Here is a 21,199-nt window from a genome sequence, read left to right on the forward strand (position 1 = left end):
TTACCATTAAATACAAGACTTGTAATATGTAAATGTTATATGATGTTTTCAATTCTAAAAAATGCAAAAAAGAAAAATACAATTAGAGGAAAACACAAAATATTTTTAATATTTTGATGCTTTACCATTAAACACGAGACTTGTACGATGTAAATGTTATATGATGTTTTCAATTCTAAAAAATGCAAAAAAGAAAAATACAATTAGAAGAAAACACAAAATACTTTTAACCATGCTTAATATTTTCTTCTAGCGATCCCTATAGATAGGCTTGGCCAGCATATATCTCCCATTGAGTATCGTAGTATCCTCAAATATCAACTCACGATTCTTATATTTTCCAGCTGACGATATATGTCTGGTGTGTCGCAAGACATGTTTGGACTCTTTTAGAAAGCATCAAGTTCACTATAAAGAACTCCTCGGGTTCAAATACAGGCACGATATGGTTAAGGATGTTTTGTTTGATATATTTAAGCGTGTCGGAGTTTCCGCTAAGAAAAAGACACTTGTTAATTTCTTGACTGACCCGACAGAAGGAATGTCAACCCACAGACCGACTAACATTTTGATTTTTGGATGGGTCGGTGGGAGAAACGTATGTGTGGATGTTACAGGGATATCCCTTTTCGTGGACTTAAGGGCTGTGAGTTTCATGACGGGACAAACTGCTTTAAAAGTGTAGAACATGTGTTCATACCATTTGCATTTGATACATTTGGTTTCCTCGTGCCGGATGCAGTAGAACTTCTTAATAGAGTACAACGGATCACACATAGTAATGTTATATCTCCTAGATCTTCGGATGTAGTCTTTAAATAAATTAGTTTTACCATACAAAAAGGCTTGGCGTTGCAGTTTGTTGTCCGTTTGTTATCTCATTCATTTTACGGTGATAGTTAAATGAACAATGAATGTTATAACTTCCATGCAATATTATTTATATATGTATAATAAATATTGGCGATGGCCTGTGTGTTGCGGTGATCTTAAATTTTTTGTGAATAAACTAAAACACCATATTATTTAATGCAAAGTATAATGACATAAGGACCATTTTTGTAATTTTAATATTACATATGGACTATTTTTTTACACTATTACACATGGACAATTTCTATAGTTTTATTATTACATAGAGACAACCTTTTTATAATTTTTACATTTTTTGTTATTATTATATAAGGCTACTTTCTACATATTTACCCCTTCTAATTGCTGTATTCTTTCATGAGTTTTTATGTGAATAAGACGTACATACATATAATTACATTCTTATTTAATTTTGTCTTAGTTTTGCAAAATATAAAAGACACATAATTACATTCTTATTTAATTTTGTCTTAGTTTTGCAAAATATAAAAGACACAGAGAGCCACAAACTTTTTTATTATTTTATTATTTTATAAGGACTATTTTTGCAATGTTTTCTCAAGTTAATTATACAGGAACCATTTCCATAATTATTGTATCCTCTTATGTATTATGTAACATATCATTTTGTGGTAAATTTAAATAAAATTATATAGATGTATCATTTTATATTTTTTTTTCATTTTGTTAAATTTCATATAATACTTAAATATAATAATAAATGTATCTCCAATTCATTAATACAACTTTTCTAATAATTTCTAAATTTTTAAACTGAATCTAATTTATTATTATTATTATTATTATTATTATTATTATTATTATTAATCAAAGCTAATTACAATTACAATTCTTAATCCAAAAATAAACACACACTAACTAATACACACACAGCCATACCGTGGCGGCAGGCGGTGGCGCTTGGCAGCAGCCACCACCTCACGGTGGTGGCGGTGAGGTTTTCCGGCCGAAAATCATACTTCCAACATAACGCCACCATCACCCGTCTAAAACACAGTAAACATACATACACATCCACCCATATACGGCGACTAAGGGGGTGGCAGAACGAAAATGGCGGCGACAACCACCATGGTTGGCTGCCATGGTGGTTCGCCTCACCTCCAGCCTACATGCTTGACAAGTCTCTAGCAGCACACACGAACAAATGTGACACGCGATCACAACTCCCATCCATAGTCTAGGCGGAAAACGGAGCTGGAACAAGAAAAACGGCGACCGAGGGCCACCCAATAGTAACAACGTTCCCGACGTCGTGTTCACAGAAAAGAACGGATGTGAGATGATGTGAGTGGCGGTTGGGTCTTACCGACAACTTCTCATTCATTCACGCCCAGTAAAATGACGAACACAGCTCCAATAGTCGATCTTCACCGGTTATCCAGGTTGTTCATGGCGTCTCTGGCAGGGCTGTTATGGCACCCATTGGCGAGGCAGCAGCGACGGTCTTGAAGCTTTTCACGATGGCGGCTGTAGATGCTACACATGATGGTGGCGGCTGGTGGTTTAGTAACTTAGGGTTAGGGTTCTTTGTCTGCACCCATTTGACGAGAGGATGAAGGGATCGGATAAACCCCGTAAATCCAAACTAAACTACAATGCCGGAAATACACTTTTGGTCCCTACTCCCCATATAATTTTCAGCATCAATCCAAAATTTAACTTTTAACCCTAACCCCATAAATTCCTTTCATAATAGATCCTTATATTACCAATAAGCCCCCTAAGCCTTCAAATATTTTCAATTTAATTCGTTTATTACCAAACGGACGCTGGCTTCTGAAATCCTTTTCAATTAAGTCCATGACTTGCACTCTTTAACCCGTGACTTCTAAAATTCTAACAATTAACCCTCGAGACCAACACCTTGCTATAATATTACAGATTTTGGGGCTTCTATCCGTTTATTTATTTATTTAATAAACAGGGTGTTACAACTCTCCCTCACTTAAATTAGATTTCGTCCTCGAAATCATTCTTTACCATTCCTTGAATGCCTAACCACTCTAGTAACATGGTCACCATCCTGAGTACACCTTAGGCTTCCCAGGGTAGCCGTGACCAATCTTCTTAAAGCCCTTAAATCCTCAGGTGAACGAATACCTCGCAAAAAGATTACATGTACTCTTTCCGAAATTTGCTGTCTCTAGATGATATGAATCCCTAACAGACCACTCATACTAATTCATTATAGATGAACCTCGCGGTGGGTGACTTAGCATTACTTGGCAATCTATTACGCTTACCATACCTAAGATCCTCAATTGCCATTACCGTTCGAGACCCAAAACTGCTGAAACATTGATCTGCCTGAAAACACTAAACTGCCTGAAACACTGACTGCCTGAAAGACTGAGCTGCCTGAAACACTGAACTGCCTGAACATTGTACTGCTTGAATCATTGTACTGCCTGAAACATTGTACTGCCTGAAACACTGAACTGTCTAAACACTGAAGTGCCTGAAACACTTAGCTGCCTGAAACAGCATGCTGCTACATGGCTGCTTTCCAACATCTATCGATACCTTCCTGGTCTCAATTCATTTCTCAGTCGTCTGAAATGCTGAGTTCCAGCCTGACTGCAGAGCCAAAGGACTCCCTATTTAGTTGCCTCGCATGACTTCTGAACAAAATCCTTCTCTGGAGCTAGTTGCCACTAGTTATCATGTCACTGAGGCTCTAACAACCTCCTGATCCAACCGATCGGGTCCATATGTCGAATCTTGATGTCACCAAACTCAAGGCTAAAAGTGATTGCTACATGACCATTGGTAGCCTTATGTCATAAACGACCTTAAGCAGTCCACTGTTTCCTTGCTCTCATAGTTGTAGTGGTGCTTCTATAGTCTTATTACCGGCTTAACCAGATCTAATCCATCCAGATAATTCTGAAATCCAATCCATGGATTTCCATATCCTTACTGCTACACCCGAACTAGTGAGTACTACTATTCCTTCCGCATCCTAACAACGTGTTCATGCTATCTACCAACCAAGTGAATGCTATGGCTTCACCCGTAGACTCACAACACTCTATCACTATCTGGTTACTAGTGAATGCTACGGCTACACCCACAGACTTACCACACTCTCTCACACTATCTGACTGCTAGTGAATGCTACAGCTACACCCGCAGACTTACAATAGACACTATCTGACTGCTAGTGAATGCTACGGCTACAACCGCAAACTTACAACACTTCTCACAATATCTCATTCGTTGATTGCTAAACTGAACACATCCGACATCGAGCATATACGCAGACTAACATCCAAAACTGAACCCATGTCCTGTCTGGGATCCCCAAACTGATTCCCTAAGGTTTGCTAGCAACATTCCGAGAACGCGATCTCCTTACTGGCAAGTTTTTCCAAACTTCCATCTCACACTATTCTCAAACCATACAACTGCCTAGGCTGTCTTCCTTCCTGAAAAGGATGCGAAACTTATCTTAGTATCTAAATTGCTCCTGCTTTTGAATCCTTGGGCGATTCTCCCCCACTTTGATTCTGCTAATGCCTTACAGCACACAAAGCTAGAAGAATTCTCAATCCTTTTTACCCTTCTATGCCCAATCTGTTGAAAACCACACTTACCGTTGCTAATGATTCAATACTAGCCAATCCAAAAGATCACACTACCTCCAAGAACCCGAATAAATTTTCGGTAATAACCCGCTAGACCCCCGGAAACTCCGAATCTCAATTGGAGACCTCGGAATCTTCCACTGCATCACGACCTCTATCTTGGCCAAATTGACTAGAATACCCTTTTGATTGACAATGTGCCCAAGAAATTGCACCTCACACAACTAGAACTCACATTTGGAGTAGCTTGCAAAAAGTCTATCCCTCCTCAAAGTCTCTAGCTCCTTCCTTAGGTACTTCTTGTGCTACTTCTCAGTCTTGGAAAAAAAACCAAGATGATGGTGTCCTCTCCCAATCCCGCGATTTGGGAATTGATCTTTCGCTATCCGCTGATAATTCTCGGTATGCAATTAGCATATGCCATTTCTTGAAAGTATAGTTCAAATGCAACCGAGGATAACCCAGAGTTACACTTGCTCACACCCCTGGAACGTAAAGACTTTATCATGCAGTTTCCCGCATGTGCTGTACTGAATCTAACTCTACTGGTCTCTCAAAAGCTAATCCAAAATCTAGGGTCTCCTCCCGAGACCCTTCAATATAAGCAACTGATCTAATTCCCTCTTACTAATGTGCTCCAAGTCCATATCTCATTCTCAAGCTCTAGTAGTCATATCATTTAGGGTCTTGCACCCTGAGATACTCACGATCTCCCTGCTACCATTCTATAGTATGTTTTGATAACTTACCTTCTTCATTTCCTTATCTACTGTGTACTGTGGTACCATATAAGCTCTTTCCCGAGACTTGGTAGTGAGCTCTACCACAGTCTCAGTCGTCAAGTGGAGATCTAACAACTCTTGCGCCTCAATCTCCTGGGCACACTCTGCCCAGAATCTGGTCTAAAAGTTATTCCATGACATAGCATCAATTGCACCATCACTCAACCTTGTACCAACCTCTTCCTATCAATCTCGTGCTCTGTCCCTCAGGAGACAGGAAGTAAGTCAGATCTTGTCTCCTTTGAGACAATGTCTGGTACGAAAAGTGTTGGCGACATCTGCCAACCATCTGCTGCTAACAATGGGGTCCCTAACCCCCCTAACAATCTGAAGCTTCATAAACTCTGAATTCCCGAAACATCAACGTACGGTTCCTTATCATGACTGCTATCTTAGTGCAAAATGTACTCATCCTCTCATCACAATCTCTATAATGCCCTACTTGATCATACTGAAGAACACAAGAATCTGGTCAATGATACTTCGCATAATTCTCAGATGGAATGAACTCCCTCATCTGATCATCAATCTACCCGGCTCCAGAGTCCAAGCCAGATCCCTCGTCGATGCCAGAACTACCATCTGGTCTACCACGTAGCGTCACTATACTCGGTAATATACCACCACTAACATCACAATGCTCATCAAAACTCGAGGGATCTCACACACTACAAATTTCTTGGATTCATCTCAACCTTCCTTGATTCGAGTACGGATCCTCTGCTTTCAGTAGTACGGGCCCATACTACCTTCCACATCTATCTGTACTTTCCTCAAGTACTGCCTCGACTCCACCAATTCACTTCCACATCTATCATCACCACCAATTTGTTTTTTAGTTTTCTTCTTAGGTGTTGAACACTTCTTTTGTCCTTCTCTTCTAATCTGAGGTTGTACTAGTTCGTTTCCTTCATTGTTTTCATCTTCAATATCAATAAGCAATGGATTGGATTCTTCATTAGTGAATTTGTTGAATGCCATCTTTAGTAATATCCTCTCGCTTTTCTTTCTACCTAATAGTAGAATTAAAATACCTTAATCATTTATAACTCAGAATTGAATCATTAACAACTTAAATAATCATAAATTATACATACTAAACACAAACATAATTAAACACATACCCAAAAAACAGAGGAATGTTTACAATAATCATCAATAAACAAACAATGTAATTAACTTACTCACATAAAACAATTGGGACTCCTACACAATTATTCTTTACATACAAAATCATGTACATGATCAAAACCACATACATACTCAATAAAGTACCCATTCACAAATGAATATGTATTTAACAATATACAAAACAGACAACCAACAACAAGGATTAATACTAGAAAAAGTACTTATGTCTTAAAAACAATCGGATTTTACAAGTAATCATTAGTAATAAATGACATTTATACCCTTTGTTATTATTTTTCTACTAAACACCATTCACAATCGAATACTAACATCAATTACTCCTCTTGTCCCCAAAATCAGTGGAATGTTTACAATAATCATCAACAAACAAATAGTGTAATTAACTTACTCACATAAAACAGTTGAGACTCCTACAACATTATTCTTTACATACAAAATCATGTACAGGATCAAAACTACATACATACTCAATAAAGTACCCATTCACAATTGAATATGACTTTAACAATATACAAAACATACAACCAAAAACAAGGATTAATACTAGAAAAGTACTTCTGTCGCACAAACAATCGGATTTTACAAGTAATCGTTAGTAATGAATGACATTTATACCCTTCGTTATTATTTTTCAACTAAAAAACATTCACAATCGAATACTAACATCAATTACTCCTCTTGTGCTACTTATAATGTAAAAAGAAAAAAAGCCCTAATTTTTGGGTTTACGTAACCTTACTTCAGTTCAAAGTAGTCGACTACGATTACACATGTATATGCATCTTAGAACTATCAAACACAATCATAAACTATTGATTTTTAAGCACATTTAATATCAGAATACCGTAAATTCGAAACTCATCTATAATTACCATTTTCATTTAAACAATCAAATACACCAACGTGTTATTTGTAAAACACAACATTTAAATCAACAATCATCAAAGATGAAGAATCACTACAGTTCATAATCGATGATATAAAGAAAAAACGAAAAACCCAACTTCTAGGGTTTTAAGAATCGTTAAATGTACACATTAACAAAAACTAAACACACTAATACACCCGTTTTCCAGTCAATCGATATTCAATAAAGATTAGCAAGCTTACTTCTTCCACTTCGATTGATCAACGACGACATTCCTCCACCTTCAACGACTCACAGAGTTCTGAATGCAAAACACCTCTTCACGGATGAACAATATTAATCGCCTTTCGTATAATTGTTTAGCTGTGACACTATTTTTCATTCAAGATATGATCGAATCACCCAAAAGATTAGAAGTTAACTGTGATTACTAAAACATAGGAACAGTTTCTTTTAATTTTCAAACTTACCTGATATATTCAAATTGGATGACATCATAAAATTACTTGAATACCCTTTTATATTTTTTTTTAATTAAAAAAACAATTAAATTCATTTATTATTTTCTTTAAATTAATGATCAATGAGATCCTTAGATTATAAATATTTAATGTACCAGATTTGTTCTCGCATTTTCAACCTTTTAGACGTTCTCATTTGATCCTTTCCCTATATATATATATATATATATATATATATATATATATATATATATATATATATATATATATATATATATATATATATATATATATATATATATAGAGAGAGAGAGAGAGAGAGAGAGAGAGAGAGAGTCAAGATCAAATAAGAAGGAAACTTTTGGTAGGAATGTAAGAAATTTTTTTTCTACATATTGTTTTCGCAAACAAACAAAATGAATCATTAGATGATTCATTTGAAACATGATTCACAAGAAAAAATTTTCAAAAAAACATCTCGATGATTCATTTATATAATGATTTTGTTGTTATTCACTAATATTGTCATAAAAGTGGATTTTTTTTTAATTTATTTAAAAATGAATCATATAGATGTTTTTTTGAGAATTTTTTCTTGTGAAGTATCTTACAAATGAATCATTTAGTGATTCATTTTTTTTGTTCGTCAAAAAAATATGTAGAAAAAAAACTTCTTACCTTCCTACCAAATTTTTTTTACCGGATCTATATCATATATATATATATATATATATATATATATATATATCTATATATATAATTATATATATATATATATATATATATATATATATATATATATATATATATATATATATATAATCATGTGATTCAAAATAATCAATATATTATATCAATTTAGTATACAAATTATTATATCAAATTTAACAACACCGTTATTATTATATTTTAAAAAAATCAAATATCTATAAAAAACTTTAACTATATAGGTGTTTCAGCGTATTACATAGTCAACTAAAATATAAATTTCAGTTTCACTTAAAAAATCAAATAATATTTTTGTAAATAGTTAAAAGTGACAAATTGTAGTGATAAATGCAAAAATCAAATTGTAATCTCAATTTAACTAAAATATTTCTTAAAGATATTTCTATAAGCGTTAAAATATTCCAAATAAGTAGCTTAAAATAACTTATAATAACAATAATTAAAAATAAATCTATATAAATGATTATATTATTACTTTTAAAATAAAAAAAAATAATATTTGATGTTTTAAATAATTATAATGATAAAAATTAAAACATTAAACAAATAAATTTAAAAAAAATAATAATTAAATGTATTGATGTTTTTGCGCAATGCGCGGACATTCACCTAGTATTTTATAAGACACGCAAAACCGGAAGCCGTAATGGCAAAACAAGGAATTGACACGTGCTTTTATGTTATGCCATATTTGTAAATTTAAGATCAAAATTGAAATAACTTTGTGTTTACTTATTCAAAGCAACACAGGTATTATATATACTGAATATCAAACTCGTCAAAATCATGACATGCAACTATATACCCAAAGCGACGTGATCAAAGAAAACTTCAAACAAGTTGCATTTCCATATTCCCAGTCAGTGTCTTAAAATAAAATTAACAGATACACAAGTATAAAAGGGATTATAATCACAGGTCGTGCAAAAGCTTTTGATTTTGAGGTAAGATGCTAAAAGAAAATTTGCAAATAAATGTACCTGTGGTACTGTTCTTTTGATCTTCTTCGAGAACAGACCAAGAGGATTTGCAATAAGAATGAAAGGGTTTCTGGTATTGCATTTGCACTTAAATTTCAGTCTTCTATTTTTTAAGATTGTCATTGTATGTGCATCATTACAAAAAACAGTTTGATAAACATATATATATGTAAATTATTTAACATGTATTTTCCTTTGTGACTCTATCTATATTTTGTATTTTAATCATGATGTAGCATATACATTTTATAACACTTGTGCTTATTGGTCTCAAGCATCGAAATAGATGATTAGGATGAATTTAGGAATATAAGACTAGAAAGTAGCACTTGTCATAATACTCATAATCAAACCCAAAGAGACATCTAAACAGGTTCAAAATTGACAAAAAGGGTGCTTTAACAAATTATACTTTAACTAAATATTACAATTAAACTGGCATCACTAAAACTTAATTTACCTTCGGACTTTATTTTTTAGGGCGTTCGATAATGAACTTTGCTGCCGGTGATGCACGTGGTATTGGCAGAAATATCAAATCTCGAAGCATCTTATTTTCTTCATGCACAGTAACCAATCTATTGAGCTCTATTCGTGCTTTTTGAAGCAGAGGGGACTTAGCCATGATGAGTTTCACAATCTCCATCTCTAGAGTATAGTTATGGAAACTTATTATCTCCAGTTCTTTAAGATGAGCCAAGTTGAGATCCGAATACTCTTGAGGATCAAGCACAGTGTATTGCCTATCAGGACGAATCATCTAATCAGCAAAACATGTCAAAATTGTCAATAAAATTAATATCTATTACCCACATGTGATAACATGTAGTTTATATTTACCTTCAATTTAATGTACTCCAAATTTGGGGAGCTGTTGATCACACAGAGAATGGAGGAGCGCTCATCTTGGTTATGAAAACACACATGATCAAGAATAAGTATCCTCAAGTACACTAGTGACGTGGGGAGCTTCTGTGACATACCACCTGCAGCGAAGTGCTTTAACCAGATTCCAAAACAACGATTAAAACAAATTAAATATTCATTGCATGAGATAAAACTAACAATTTAAGTATTACCTTCATATAAACCCTCGAGAAGTTCACAGCCTGAATTAAAGGTAAACACTTGAACAACTCAACAAATGTAAACTTGTTTCCTCCTGTAAAGTCTGCTTGATGATTTCCAATCTGCATGGATCAAAAATAATTGTAAGAAGGTATTTAGTTGACGAAGCTACATATATAAGTAGTTATATGGACCTTACCAAGGTAATTTCCACAAGTAATGGGCAAGCAGTAAGAAATTGCTGAAGCATCTTGGCAGTGATGTTAACATAATAGAATCCTAGGCACTTCAACATACTAAATCCATTAAACATTAATGGAATCTCAATTTTACAATATAAAAGCTCTAGGCATTCTAATCCTTGCAATGAAAAGAATGAACACGGTAGCTTGTAAAATTTAAAACTTCTAAAAATGAAATTCTTGATATTCTTGCTCCATGAAAGATGAAGTATTATCTGGTCGATCTCATCAGCAATTTCTGCATTACTGATATACATACAGAGTTCCGATATCGGACCCTTGTGTAGTAACAAAACATGGAAGATGGCAATGACAAGCTTATATTTTTCGATTTCTTCTTCCATATTAGATGATAGTTTAACCATGTTGTCATCGAATACAAGATTCGGCATGCCTGTCCAGCAATACCTCCATTTCTTTGACAGAATGCTTGTCCTCAATGCATCTCGAATTGTCCTCAATAAAAAAGGGATGAAATGACATCCGGTGAACAAAACTTCTAACCAGAAGTGATAAAGAAACCATGTAGATGAAAAAAAAAATCAACTGCGAGTATGACTTCGCTATATCGATACTTAAAAAACCCCTCAAGTAATATTAAACATGAAAAATGGAAGCATATAAAAACTAGATTCAAGCTTCAAATGAACCGAATTTAAGCAAGTTGTACGATCAAAAAAATCATTAAAACAATATTTAATTTGTTTAGCTCCAAGGTTCCGGTGGGTGGGAGTTGAAGAGACCGCCGATGACAAGAAGCAATGGAAGTGAAGAGACGGTTTATGCCCTCCGTTTGACGATACAGTACTACAAAGGTCTCTCTCTCTCTCTCTCTCTCTCTCTCTCTCTCTCTCTCTCTCTCTCTCTCTCTCTCTCTCTCTCTCTCTCTCTCTCTCTCTCTCTCTCTCTCTCTCTCTCTCTCTCTCTCTCTCTCTCTCTCTCTCTCTCTCTCTCTCTCTCTCTCTCTCTCTCTCTCTCTCTCTCTCTCTATATATATATATATATATATATATATATATATATATATATATATATATATATATATATATATATATATATATAAAGTGTCGTTTACCTTTGCTAGGTACAAATATTGTTTTTTCAAAATTTAGTTTCTAGAGGCTTAGTGTTTTTGCACAAATACTCTACATCTAAATAATTATCGATAAGAGTCGTTGTTTTAAAATTTTCCTTAATTTTTATAATTTAACTTATTTCTTTTAGTTTGTTTAAGATTAATTTTTTTTAATTGGATGACATCTATTTTTTTAATAATTGTTTTAGGACTTAAATATTTTTGTTTTGGCATATGTTTTTATAAAGAAAAAAAACATTTTACAAATTGACATCCTACTTCTTGGTGGTAATTTTGAAAGAAGAGTTCTTTAGAGCAACACAAGGGTATCAACCCTAGTAATTAAATAAGCCATAATTAAAAAAAATTGAATAAGTTTCTACACATCGATATTTAATTTTCTTTTTAAACAAATATCTAACTAGGGGTGACAATTGATGACACGACACGACAAAAATACACGACACGAAACGAAATTGAAATTCGAATTCGAATTCGTGTTCGCGTCGTGTTCATGTCAGGTGCAAAAACACGACGTCGTGTCGTATCGTGTTCGTGTTCAAAATTTTACACGAAATTGACACGATTTAAGATTTTTTGTCATGTTTTTCGTGTTTGTCGTGTTTTTCGTGTTATGTATGAATAAATATTAATTAAATACATTAACTGTTATTTCATGTTATCCTTGTCATGTTGTGTCGTGTTTGTCATTTTTTAATCGGTTCGTTTTCGTGTTTGTTCAAAAAAACCCGAGATCGTGTTGTGTCGTATTCGTGTTACATAAAACATTGTCGTGTCGTGTCGTGTCAGACAAAAACACGACACGATGACTCGATTTGCCACCCCTATATCTAACAGGTTTAAAGATTGTTTCCGGTAATAAAAATTATGCAATTGATATATGTATTTTAATTATAGTTTTTAAGCTAACATTATCTATTCTTATATATAATTATTTTATTTCTAATTTGTTCATATGTTCTATTTTATTATCTTTTTACTTTTAATTTTTATAAGTGTAGTTAAAAGAAATTATATAACCTCAACTCAAATTTTAAAGAATAATTACAAAACAAAGAATGATAGATTCACCTTAAATAATTACAAACCACATTAAAATCATGTTCAATATAAAAATTCATATGATAAATAGTTACTTATGAATTTGAATTAAAATTATTTTTTATAGTGTTAGAAATCTTTTAACATGATATCACTTTAATATTTGAGATGTTAAAATACATTTTTAATAAGTAATTATAATTCCAACTAAAATCATGACACAAATAACAATTATTCTACTATACAAAACAGACATCTAGATAATAATTAAATCTAATTATCTTATTAATAAAGTTTTACTGAAAAAAAAAGTATATGATAACAGTCAACCAAATTTCACAACAATTTGCAAATATATGATAATACTAAATACAAAATTTATAACACATATGTTATCACCCATTAGACTAAAACATATATGTAAATTTCAGGATTTTCATTAAAATACACAATGGTTATTTTTATTGTGTCCCATAATATTTGCATGTCATTTATACTGACTGACCTGCAACAATGTATTAATAATAATGTTTAAATTTCTTATTTTCTTCATAAGATTTAAAAAAAAAAAATCAAGAGCCCTTTGTTTACAATCTGATCTTTTCACAAAATCACTAATAGACTCTAAATCCTCTACTTGAGCCACCTCAACAATTCACCTACAAATCAAAGAGTAATTTAGACATTTCATTTATAGTCAAACAACTTAACCATTACCTTGTCATTTTTAGCAGAAACCAATCCAAGAGAATCATTGAACTAATTCATCATGTATTTTGTTTTACAAGTTCCCAAAGCTCCAAATCATTATAAGTTTCATGAAGATACATCTCACTAATCACCTTTTAATGTATATCCCAAAGAGATGTAAACTTCTTATAAAAGAATATTCCAATTCTTTGCTATTGTATCTATTACCCATGTTTTATAGCCTACATATAAAATATTTACCACTATAAAAACCAAAATATTATAAAAGCATGATTACAAATCAAATAAAAATTACATATTTCCCTATGATTCTATTTATGTCCATCTTCTAAAAAATAAGCCAAAATGATTTAAGATAGTATATATATATATATATATATATATATATATATATATATATATATATATATATATATATATATATATATATATATATATATATATATATATATATTACAAACTATAAAACTAAAGTATAATGATAAAGGCAATAAAAGTCTAAAATCTAAATGTTAAAACTATAATACGAAACATTTACAAATAAAAGGCTATAAATAAAAATATTATTATATAACTTTTGATATTCTAATTACCAGTAAGTCGATCAAAGTTTGTTGAAAAAAATCGATAAAAAATAGCATATTTCATCAAAACCCCATCAGAAAAAATAACATCAACATTAGGGGTAAAATCATCTATATACAGGCCAAAATATCATATTATCCTCTATCCAAACAGATAGAGAATACATCAAATATGAAGTAATGGTAGTTTTGTCCAAAACTTGAAATCATCATCAAATAGCATAAAAATCAACTACAAGGGCAAATCTGTCTAGTTTGATAAATGGGGAAACTTAAATTTAAACCTTGTGAAGAAAAAGAATACCCCCACGGTGAAATTGTAAAATTGTGCATTTTGCATTGACAAAAAAGATCGTCAAGAAAAGAGAAAAGAACCAAAACCAATATATTGCAATCAGTCAAAACATGCAAGGTGAAGGGTATAAAAGGAATTGTTTTTAAATATAATTATATTGATCCATATGAAAAACGGCACCCATAATTGATATCACTGAAAAGAAATATGATAACATAAAGGAAAGATAAAAGATGGAAGCGAAGATGTAGTAACTTTGTTGTGATTGTGTATAATAATCACTACCAGATCAAGACGGTTAGTGGAACCCAGGACAACATGTACATTGGGTTGAGCTTCACCATCCCAAATTAGAACCTGGTTTAAATATTGATTAATTAAAAATACATCTAAATGATAAAACTAAGAAATAAAGTAACTGGTAAATTTGTGACCTATGTGCTTTTTGTGTCTTTTGAGTTGTTACACAATCAGGTAATCTAGGAACATAAGGAACAACAAAATTATAAAAAAAAAAACCATTCACAATATTAAATAAACACTTAATATGAAACAACAGAACCTGAAATGAACCACTTAATATATAGTTGGGTAACTAAACTGCAATCAAACATCCAAAACTGAAAAGGAGATGCACACAAAACTTGATCCAAGCCTTATCTGTTCCAAGCATTACATAATATCCGAAGAATTCAAAGCTTAAAAATAATATGAAAACAAAAATGGATCCAAACATAATCTAGTCCAAGCATTACATAATTTCCAAGTAATTCCAAGCATGAACTAAAGCATAACATGTTCAAAATAAAATATTTAAGAAATCAAAAGATTCTTACCACTTAGAATTATGGGATGGCGTTAGTCTTCACCTGCAAGTGAGAAATCGATGTAACTACCAAATATGTAATGCTTGTAACAAAAAACCAAGGTTGCAAAAAACGCTCGATGTTAGTTAGTCGGTGGATTGGGGTCAATGGATTAATCGGCTAGGCAGAGATTAATCGAGGGATTTATCGGGTACCATTAATTGCTAATTTGTTGAATTTAAAAAAAATATGACTAATATCATACCAACGCTCGTAAATACCACTAATATGATAACAAAATAGATTAGTATGATTTATACAATACTAATCATGCCTCAAATAGTTTCCATTGAGATAAAACATATTCAAAATATTAAAATTTTATCATTTTATAATGTTTCACTCATTATGTATGCAGGCTAGGCGCCCTCTAATCGGTTGAGTAGCGCCTAGGGATTAATCGGGACCTAGTCGGGATTTTTACAACAGTGTAAAAAACAAACTCAACTTCATACTAATCTTTGGGCGGAATCGGATTATTGAAGATGAAGTTATGAGGCGACGTGAGAAAGCATGGATTCGATTTGTCTATACCTTGAACCGAGAAACCGATTTTAAATTCTTAACATGATCAAACTAAGAAACGAGAAATTATATACCCATCTTTTTTTTAATTAAGTCGATTACTTTGTACAAATGAGAGAAATCGGCATGGGTAAACTGATCGAACACTTTGCCAATTTTAGAACAAAGTGAAATTGATTGGCCCATTGTCTAGATTATGAAGGCGGTGAGGGTAGAAATACCAAGGTTCAACATAAATTGATCGGTGATAAAAGGGTAGTGGGTGTGTTTTAAACTGATTGGGTGGATAAATGGAAAAAGGCTAGGTCAACAGAGGTATACTGGGTGGGCTTTAATCTAAACTCAAATCGAAACCATCTCCAGATTGATTGCAGGAATTTAAGGAGGAATTTAAGGTGACGGCTTCAACTTTGAATCTAACTAAAACTCCTTAAATTATGGGATGAATCGGTCAAGTACAATTGAATACTCCAGATTCTTGCTTTGACTTTTTCATTTCACCGGATAAGATTTTCATTACTTCATAAAGTTAAAATAGACAAGAACACTTGGATTGGGGTTAAGGATAGGGCCCTTTGGAAAGGCTTGGGCCCAATTTGTTAAATTAGGCCATAGATGGGCCATAATTGGGCCTTGATGATTATGAGATATTGGTGTTAGATTAGGTGTCTAAGTTCATAACTATTTCTGGGATGCACTTGACCCGGTTTGCATGGTCCATTTGGGTTGCATGGCATTACAAGACTTGGATAGACTGAATGAGAGAAATGACAATTAATGTTTATTAATATAGTATAAGTTTTAATATATTAATAATATTATATAATTATTATTGATCAAGAATTAATTTAGAATTAATTTGGTGATCAAAAGGAGACTAATTAAATATATGAGGTTGATTGTGTAAATCATCAATTCTTTTATAGTGGGCTAATGATCCATGGTTTATTGAATTGGACTAAAAATCATAAGGTGCTCCATGGATAGTCCATGGAGGTTATAACCCCATGGATCATGGAATATGAAAAGCCATGTCAATTGGGGTTTACATGTTGTAACCCTACTCGTGATACAACTATAAAAGGACCCCATGAGCGACCAAAATCGGCACTATGTGTAGAACAAGAGGGCTAGCCGATTTTGAGTGATAGTGAACTTCTCTCAAAGTTATTCCAAGAGTTGTGGTGTTGTGTGAAACATTTGAGGCATCACATTTGAGGTTCTAGGCTCACAAGGTTCTCAAGGAATCTAAGCAACAAAAAGGTCTGTTCTTCTACTAGCTTTTATGTTTCAAAGTTCCCCATGCCATGCTAGTTAGGTTAAGAACCTTGGAAAATCAAATTTGCATGTATCTTAGGAAAACATAGATCTAAGGTTTCTAGGGTTGCATGTACATCTTAGGAGTGTTAGATTGCTCAAAACCCTTCGGTGGTATCAGAGCCTGAGATTGTTTTCTTGATATATACTTGATGCAAATTGTTGAAAAAACTCAAGATTTCTGCATTCGGCTGAGTGAACTCGTCGAGCCCATGGGGGGGGGGGACTCGACAATTCGATGTGTCTATTCATCCTACTCGTCGAGTAGGTTCTTGCACTCGACGAGTAGGAGGCCTTGAATGCAAATTTTCGAGTTTTGTTGTTGGAAATGGAATAGAAACATTACCCTAAACGGTTTTGGTCTTATAAAACTTGTTTTATATGGTGTAATGGTTATGCTAATCCATTTACAATGACTATTATCAAAATTTCAAGTTTTGTATGTGTTGTTTATGATTCTTGAAATTGTTGATATGAATGTTCATGAACTTATAAGTTTGATAGATCATAAGAATTATTTTGTTAGTTTAATTCTTGATCTTGATGTGTTTTAATGGAATCCATAATTTGTCCTCAACTTATGGATTACCAAAAGTCTTTCTTTTAAAGTCCATTAATAAACACATATGTTACATAAAATGAAGAGTCTCTCATTTTAATAAACCATTAACTCATAAGTTATGAAAGATGAAAAGTTTTGAAAGTTACAAAACCTGCCCTTAAGTTTTGGAACATGCAAAGTCACCTTAAAAACTTTAGTTTCAACCCCTAGAATTTTAAAAGTTAAAATTAAACCTTTATACTTTATAATATATATATATATATATATATATATATATATATATATATATATATATATATATATATATATATATATATATATATATGAGCAAGCCATTTTACAGCTAGTAGGCCTCATACATGAAGCCGATTTATAAGGGGGTATAAGATTGTTGCCTATAAAATGACAAATTAATGGTTGTCCACTCTCACCCACCGCTTCCTTGACTGGTGGAGAGTCGTTAGCCGAACAGGTAGGACAATGAATTTAATCCTCATTAAAAATATGATGGTTATGTTTTTATAAATTCTGAGTCTTAGTTACTTTAGGAAAATGTGAATATGGTGCTAACCCATAAAATTACACTTTGCACTTTGCTTAAGTCGTTATGGAGCGTGTGTGGTTAACCGGCACACTAACCTGGACTTAACAAGGTAGGCAAAGGGTGGCTTAAGGTTTATCATAGATCGGTGGAGCGTGTGTGGTTAACCGGCACACCGGTTAGGTGATTAACATTAAGAGTACCAAGTAATTTGCATGGTTAATTCTCGCCTTGTTTTATGATCCTCGGCATCCTAGTCACAAAACTTGAAGGGCACATTCGAGATTGAAACATGCCATCGAAAGGTTCAATGAATCTCAAAAAGAATCTAGGAGTTTCAAAACAAATTAAAACCTAATAATTTATTTCATTTTTCACGGTGGGAATTGGTGAATCGTCATTCACCTACCTTCACACATTTAATTGCTTGGATTACGACATCCCTCTTTTAAGTTATAAAATATTGTATTAGGTCGTAGCCTTAATATTACATTTGAGTGTCTTATTAAGGACTATCTTTATATCTAATCTAAACTTGTCGTTCTTCCTTTTCAGATGTCTTCCAACAATGCTGCTTCTGGTTCAAACCCTACCGGCTCCTTCTCTCTCATGAACCTTTTTGGGAGAGTCATCTTCGATGGATCCAACTTTAATGATTAGATTAGAAACATCATGATGGTCACGTGCTATGAGGATAAGGAATATGTCATTGACAAGGAGCTAAAGGATCTTGATGAGTCTACCGCTACTCCCGAGGAGATCGTTGAGTTTAGGGAACATGAGAGAGATGCTACCAAAGTGGCATGTATCATGTTGGCCACGATGACAGCCGAGCTCCAAAAGTCCTATGAGGATTTTTACCCTTTGAGATGCACCAGGACTTGATGGACCGCTACCGTCAAAGTGATCGTCAAGAGAGGTATGAAATCATCTCCTCCATGATAAAAACCAAAATGAAGGATGGTGAACCCATCACGGCCCACATGCAGAAAATGCAAAGATTCGTGGACTATTTGATGAAATTGAATGTGAACTTTCCCGAGGAGTTGACAATTGACATCATTTTGCACTTCTTACTTTCATGTTATGATCAAATATTTTATAGCTTGGAAGTTACACTCAACAAACTTCAAGGACGTTTGAAGACTGCCGAAAGTGTTCTTAAAAGTAAATCGGTTGTTAGTACTGCTACTCCTACCGCCGCCCTTGTTCTGGCTATCAAGCAAGGTAAAGGGAAGAAGAGGAAGAGCCCTTCGAAGGGTACCATGGGAAAGTCCCTTGATGTCTCCTCTTCAAGTAGAACCAAAAGAGGTTATGTCACTCCCTCTGCCAACCCTAAAGAATCTGAATGCTTCTATTGCCATGAAAAGGCGCATTGGAAGCGAAACTACCCAAAGTACCTGCAAAATGTTAAGGATGGGAAAGTAAAACCCAACCATGCAGGTATATACACTATATTGTCTAATAACTCACCCCATTCTAATTCTTGGGTCCTTGATACTGGTTGTGGTATTCACATATGTTCTAATTTGCAGGGACTCAGAAGAAGTGAAAATGTAGATCATAGGAAGATAAACTTAATCATGGGGAATAGGAAAGCTTCACTTGTCACCAAGATTGGAGTTTATTCTTTGTTGCTAAGTAGTGGGTTAACATTAGATTTGAATAAATGTTGTTACTCATCTAAAATGTCGAGAAATATTATTTCCTTTCATGGTTTGTACAAATAAGGGTTTACTTTTTCGTTTGATAATAAATGTTGTGGTATTCATGCGTTCTTTAATAATTTTCTTTATATTAAAGCATTACCTTGTGATGGTGTGTATGAAACTGTGTCAGTTGTTGATAACCAAGGAAATAACATGTTGTATATTGATTCTTCCCCTAGCTTGGATAAAGCATCATTATGGCATTGTCGTCTTGGACATGTAAGCAAGAAAATACATAGGCCAACTCCAAAAGGATGGAGTCTTGGTGTCATTTACCTAAAGCCAAATGATAGTTGTTAATCTTGTTTACTTGGGAAAATGACAAAGTCATCCTTCACTGGTACTTTTTCTAGGGGTGAGGGTTTGTTGGACCTCATACATACTGATGTGTGTGGACCCTTAAGAACTGCCACAAGGGATGCTAACCGCTTCTATGTGAATTTTACTGATGGTTATAGCAAATATGGATATGTCTACTTAATCAAGCATAAGTTAGAAAACCTTTGAAAACTTCAACGAGTTTAAACAGGAAGTGGAGAATCAGTTGGGTAGGAACATTAAGATGATTCGATCCGATCGAGGTGGTGAGTATCTTAGTACAAAGTTCCTTCACTATCTTAAGGAATGTGGGATTGTCTCACAATTGACACCTCCCATAACACCACAGCTTAATGGTATGGCTGATAGGCACAATCAAACATTGTGGGATATGGTTCGTTCCATGATGAGTCAAGCTTCGCTACCAATCTCATTTTGGGGGTATGCCTTATAGATTGCTGCCCATATCCTTAATCTAGTCCTTAGTAAAAAGGTTGCCAAAACACCTCATGAGATGTGAACTGGAAAAGTTCCCAATCTAAACCACATCAAGGTTTGGGGTTGCGAGGCTTTCGTGAGGCGCGAGACTCACGATAAACTCGAACCTCGAAGTAAGAGGTGTATTTTCATCGGCTACCCACAAAAATCCTTTGGTTACCTCTTCTACAGACCCAATGATAATGGGGTCTTTATAGCAAGAAGAGGAGTCTTTTGATAGAGAGAGAGAGAGAGAGAGAAAGAGAGAGAGAGAGAGAGAGAGAGAGAGAGAGAGAGATCATAAGCCAATGAAACAGTTGGAAGCAAATTGACCTTGAAGAAATTCAAGAGTCAAGTGGTGAAGGAACCTCAAAACCTAGCAATCAACTTG

The 21,199-nt window shown here is 33.6% G+C and overlaps 1 protein-coding gene across 1 annotated transcript; it reads right to left on the reverse strand.

Annotated features, from left to right (window-relative positions):
• Window positions 1–9,925: 9,925 nt before the first annotated feature.
• LOC145039387 (F-box/FBD/LRR-repeat protein At1g13570-like) lies at window positions 9,926–11,158 on the reverse strand. The gene is made up of 4 exons (XM_078987451.1): window positions 10,724–11,158; window positions 10,536–10,646; window positions 10,297–10,455; window positions 9,926–10,216 (listed from the first exon to the last, which is right to left on the reverse strand). Exons 1-4 carry the CDS (start codon window positions 11,156–11,158, stop codon window positions 9,926–9,928), a joined length of 996 nt encoding a protein of 331 aa, XP_078843577.1.
• Window positions 11,159–21,199: the final 10,041 nt, after the last annotated feature.

Source organism: Lactuca saligna, chromosome 4 (assembly GCF_052625555.1).
Source record: "Lactuca saligna cultivar CGN05327 chromosome 4, ASM5262555v1, whole genome shotgun sequence".
NCBI lineage: Eukaryota > Viridiplantae > Streptophyta > Magnoliopsida > Asterales > Asteraceae > Lactuca > Lactuca saligna.

Excerpts from the sequence above, each read along its gene's own strand:
- LOC145039387 (XM_078987451.1), bottom strand. The coding sequence starts at position 11,158 with ATGCCGAATCTTGTATTCGATGACAACATGGTTAAACTATCATCTAAT. Across the intron at positions 10,647-10,723 it reads TACTTGTGGAAATTACCTTG|ATTGGAAATCATCAAGCAGA; the intron begins GTAAGGTCCATA and ends TGATCCATGCAG. Across the intron at positions 10,456-10,535 it reads TCTCGAGGGTTTATATGAAG|CACTTCGCTGCAGGTGGTAT; the intron begins GTAATACTTAAA and ends ATCTGGTTAAAG.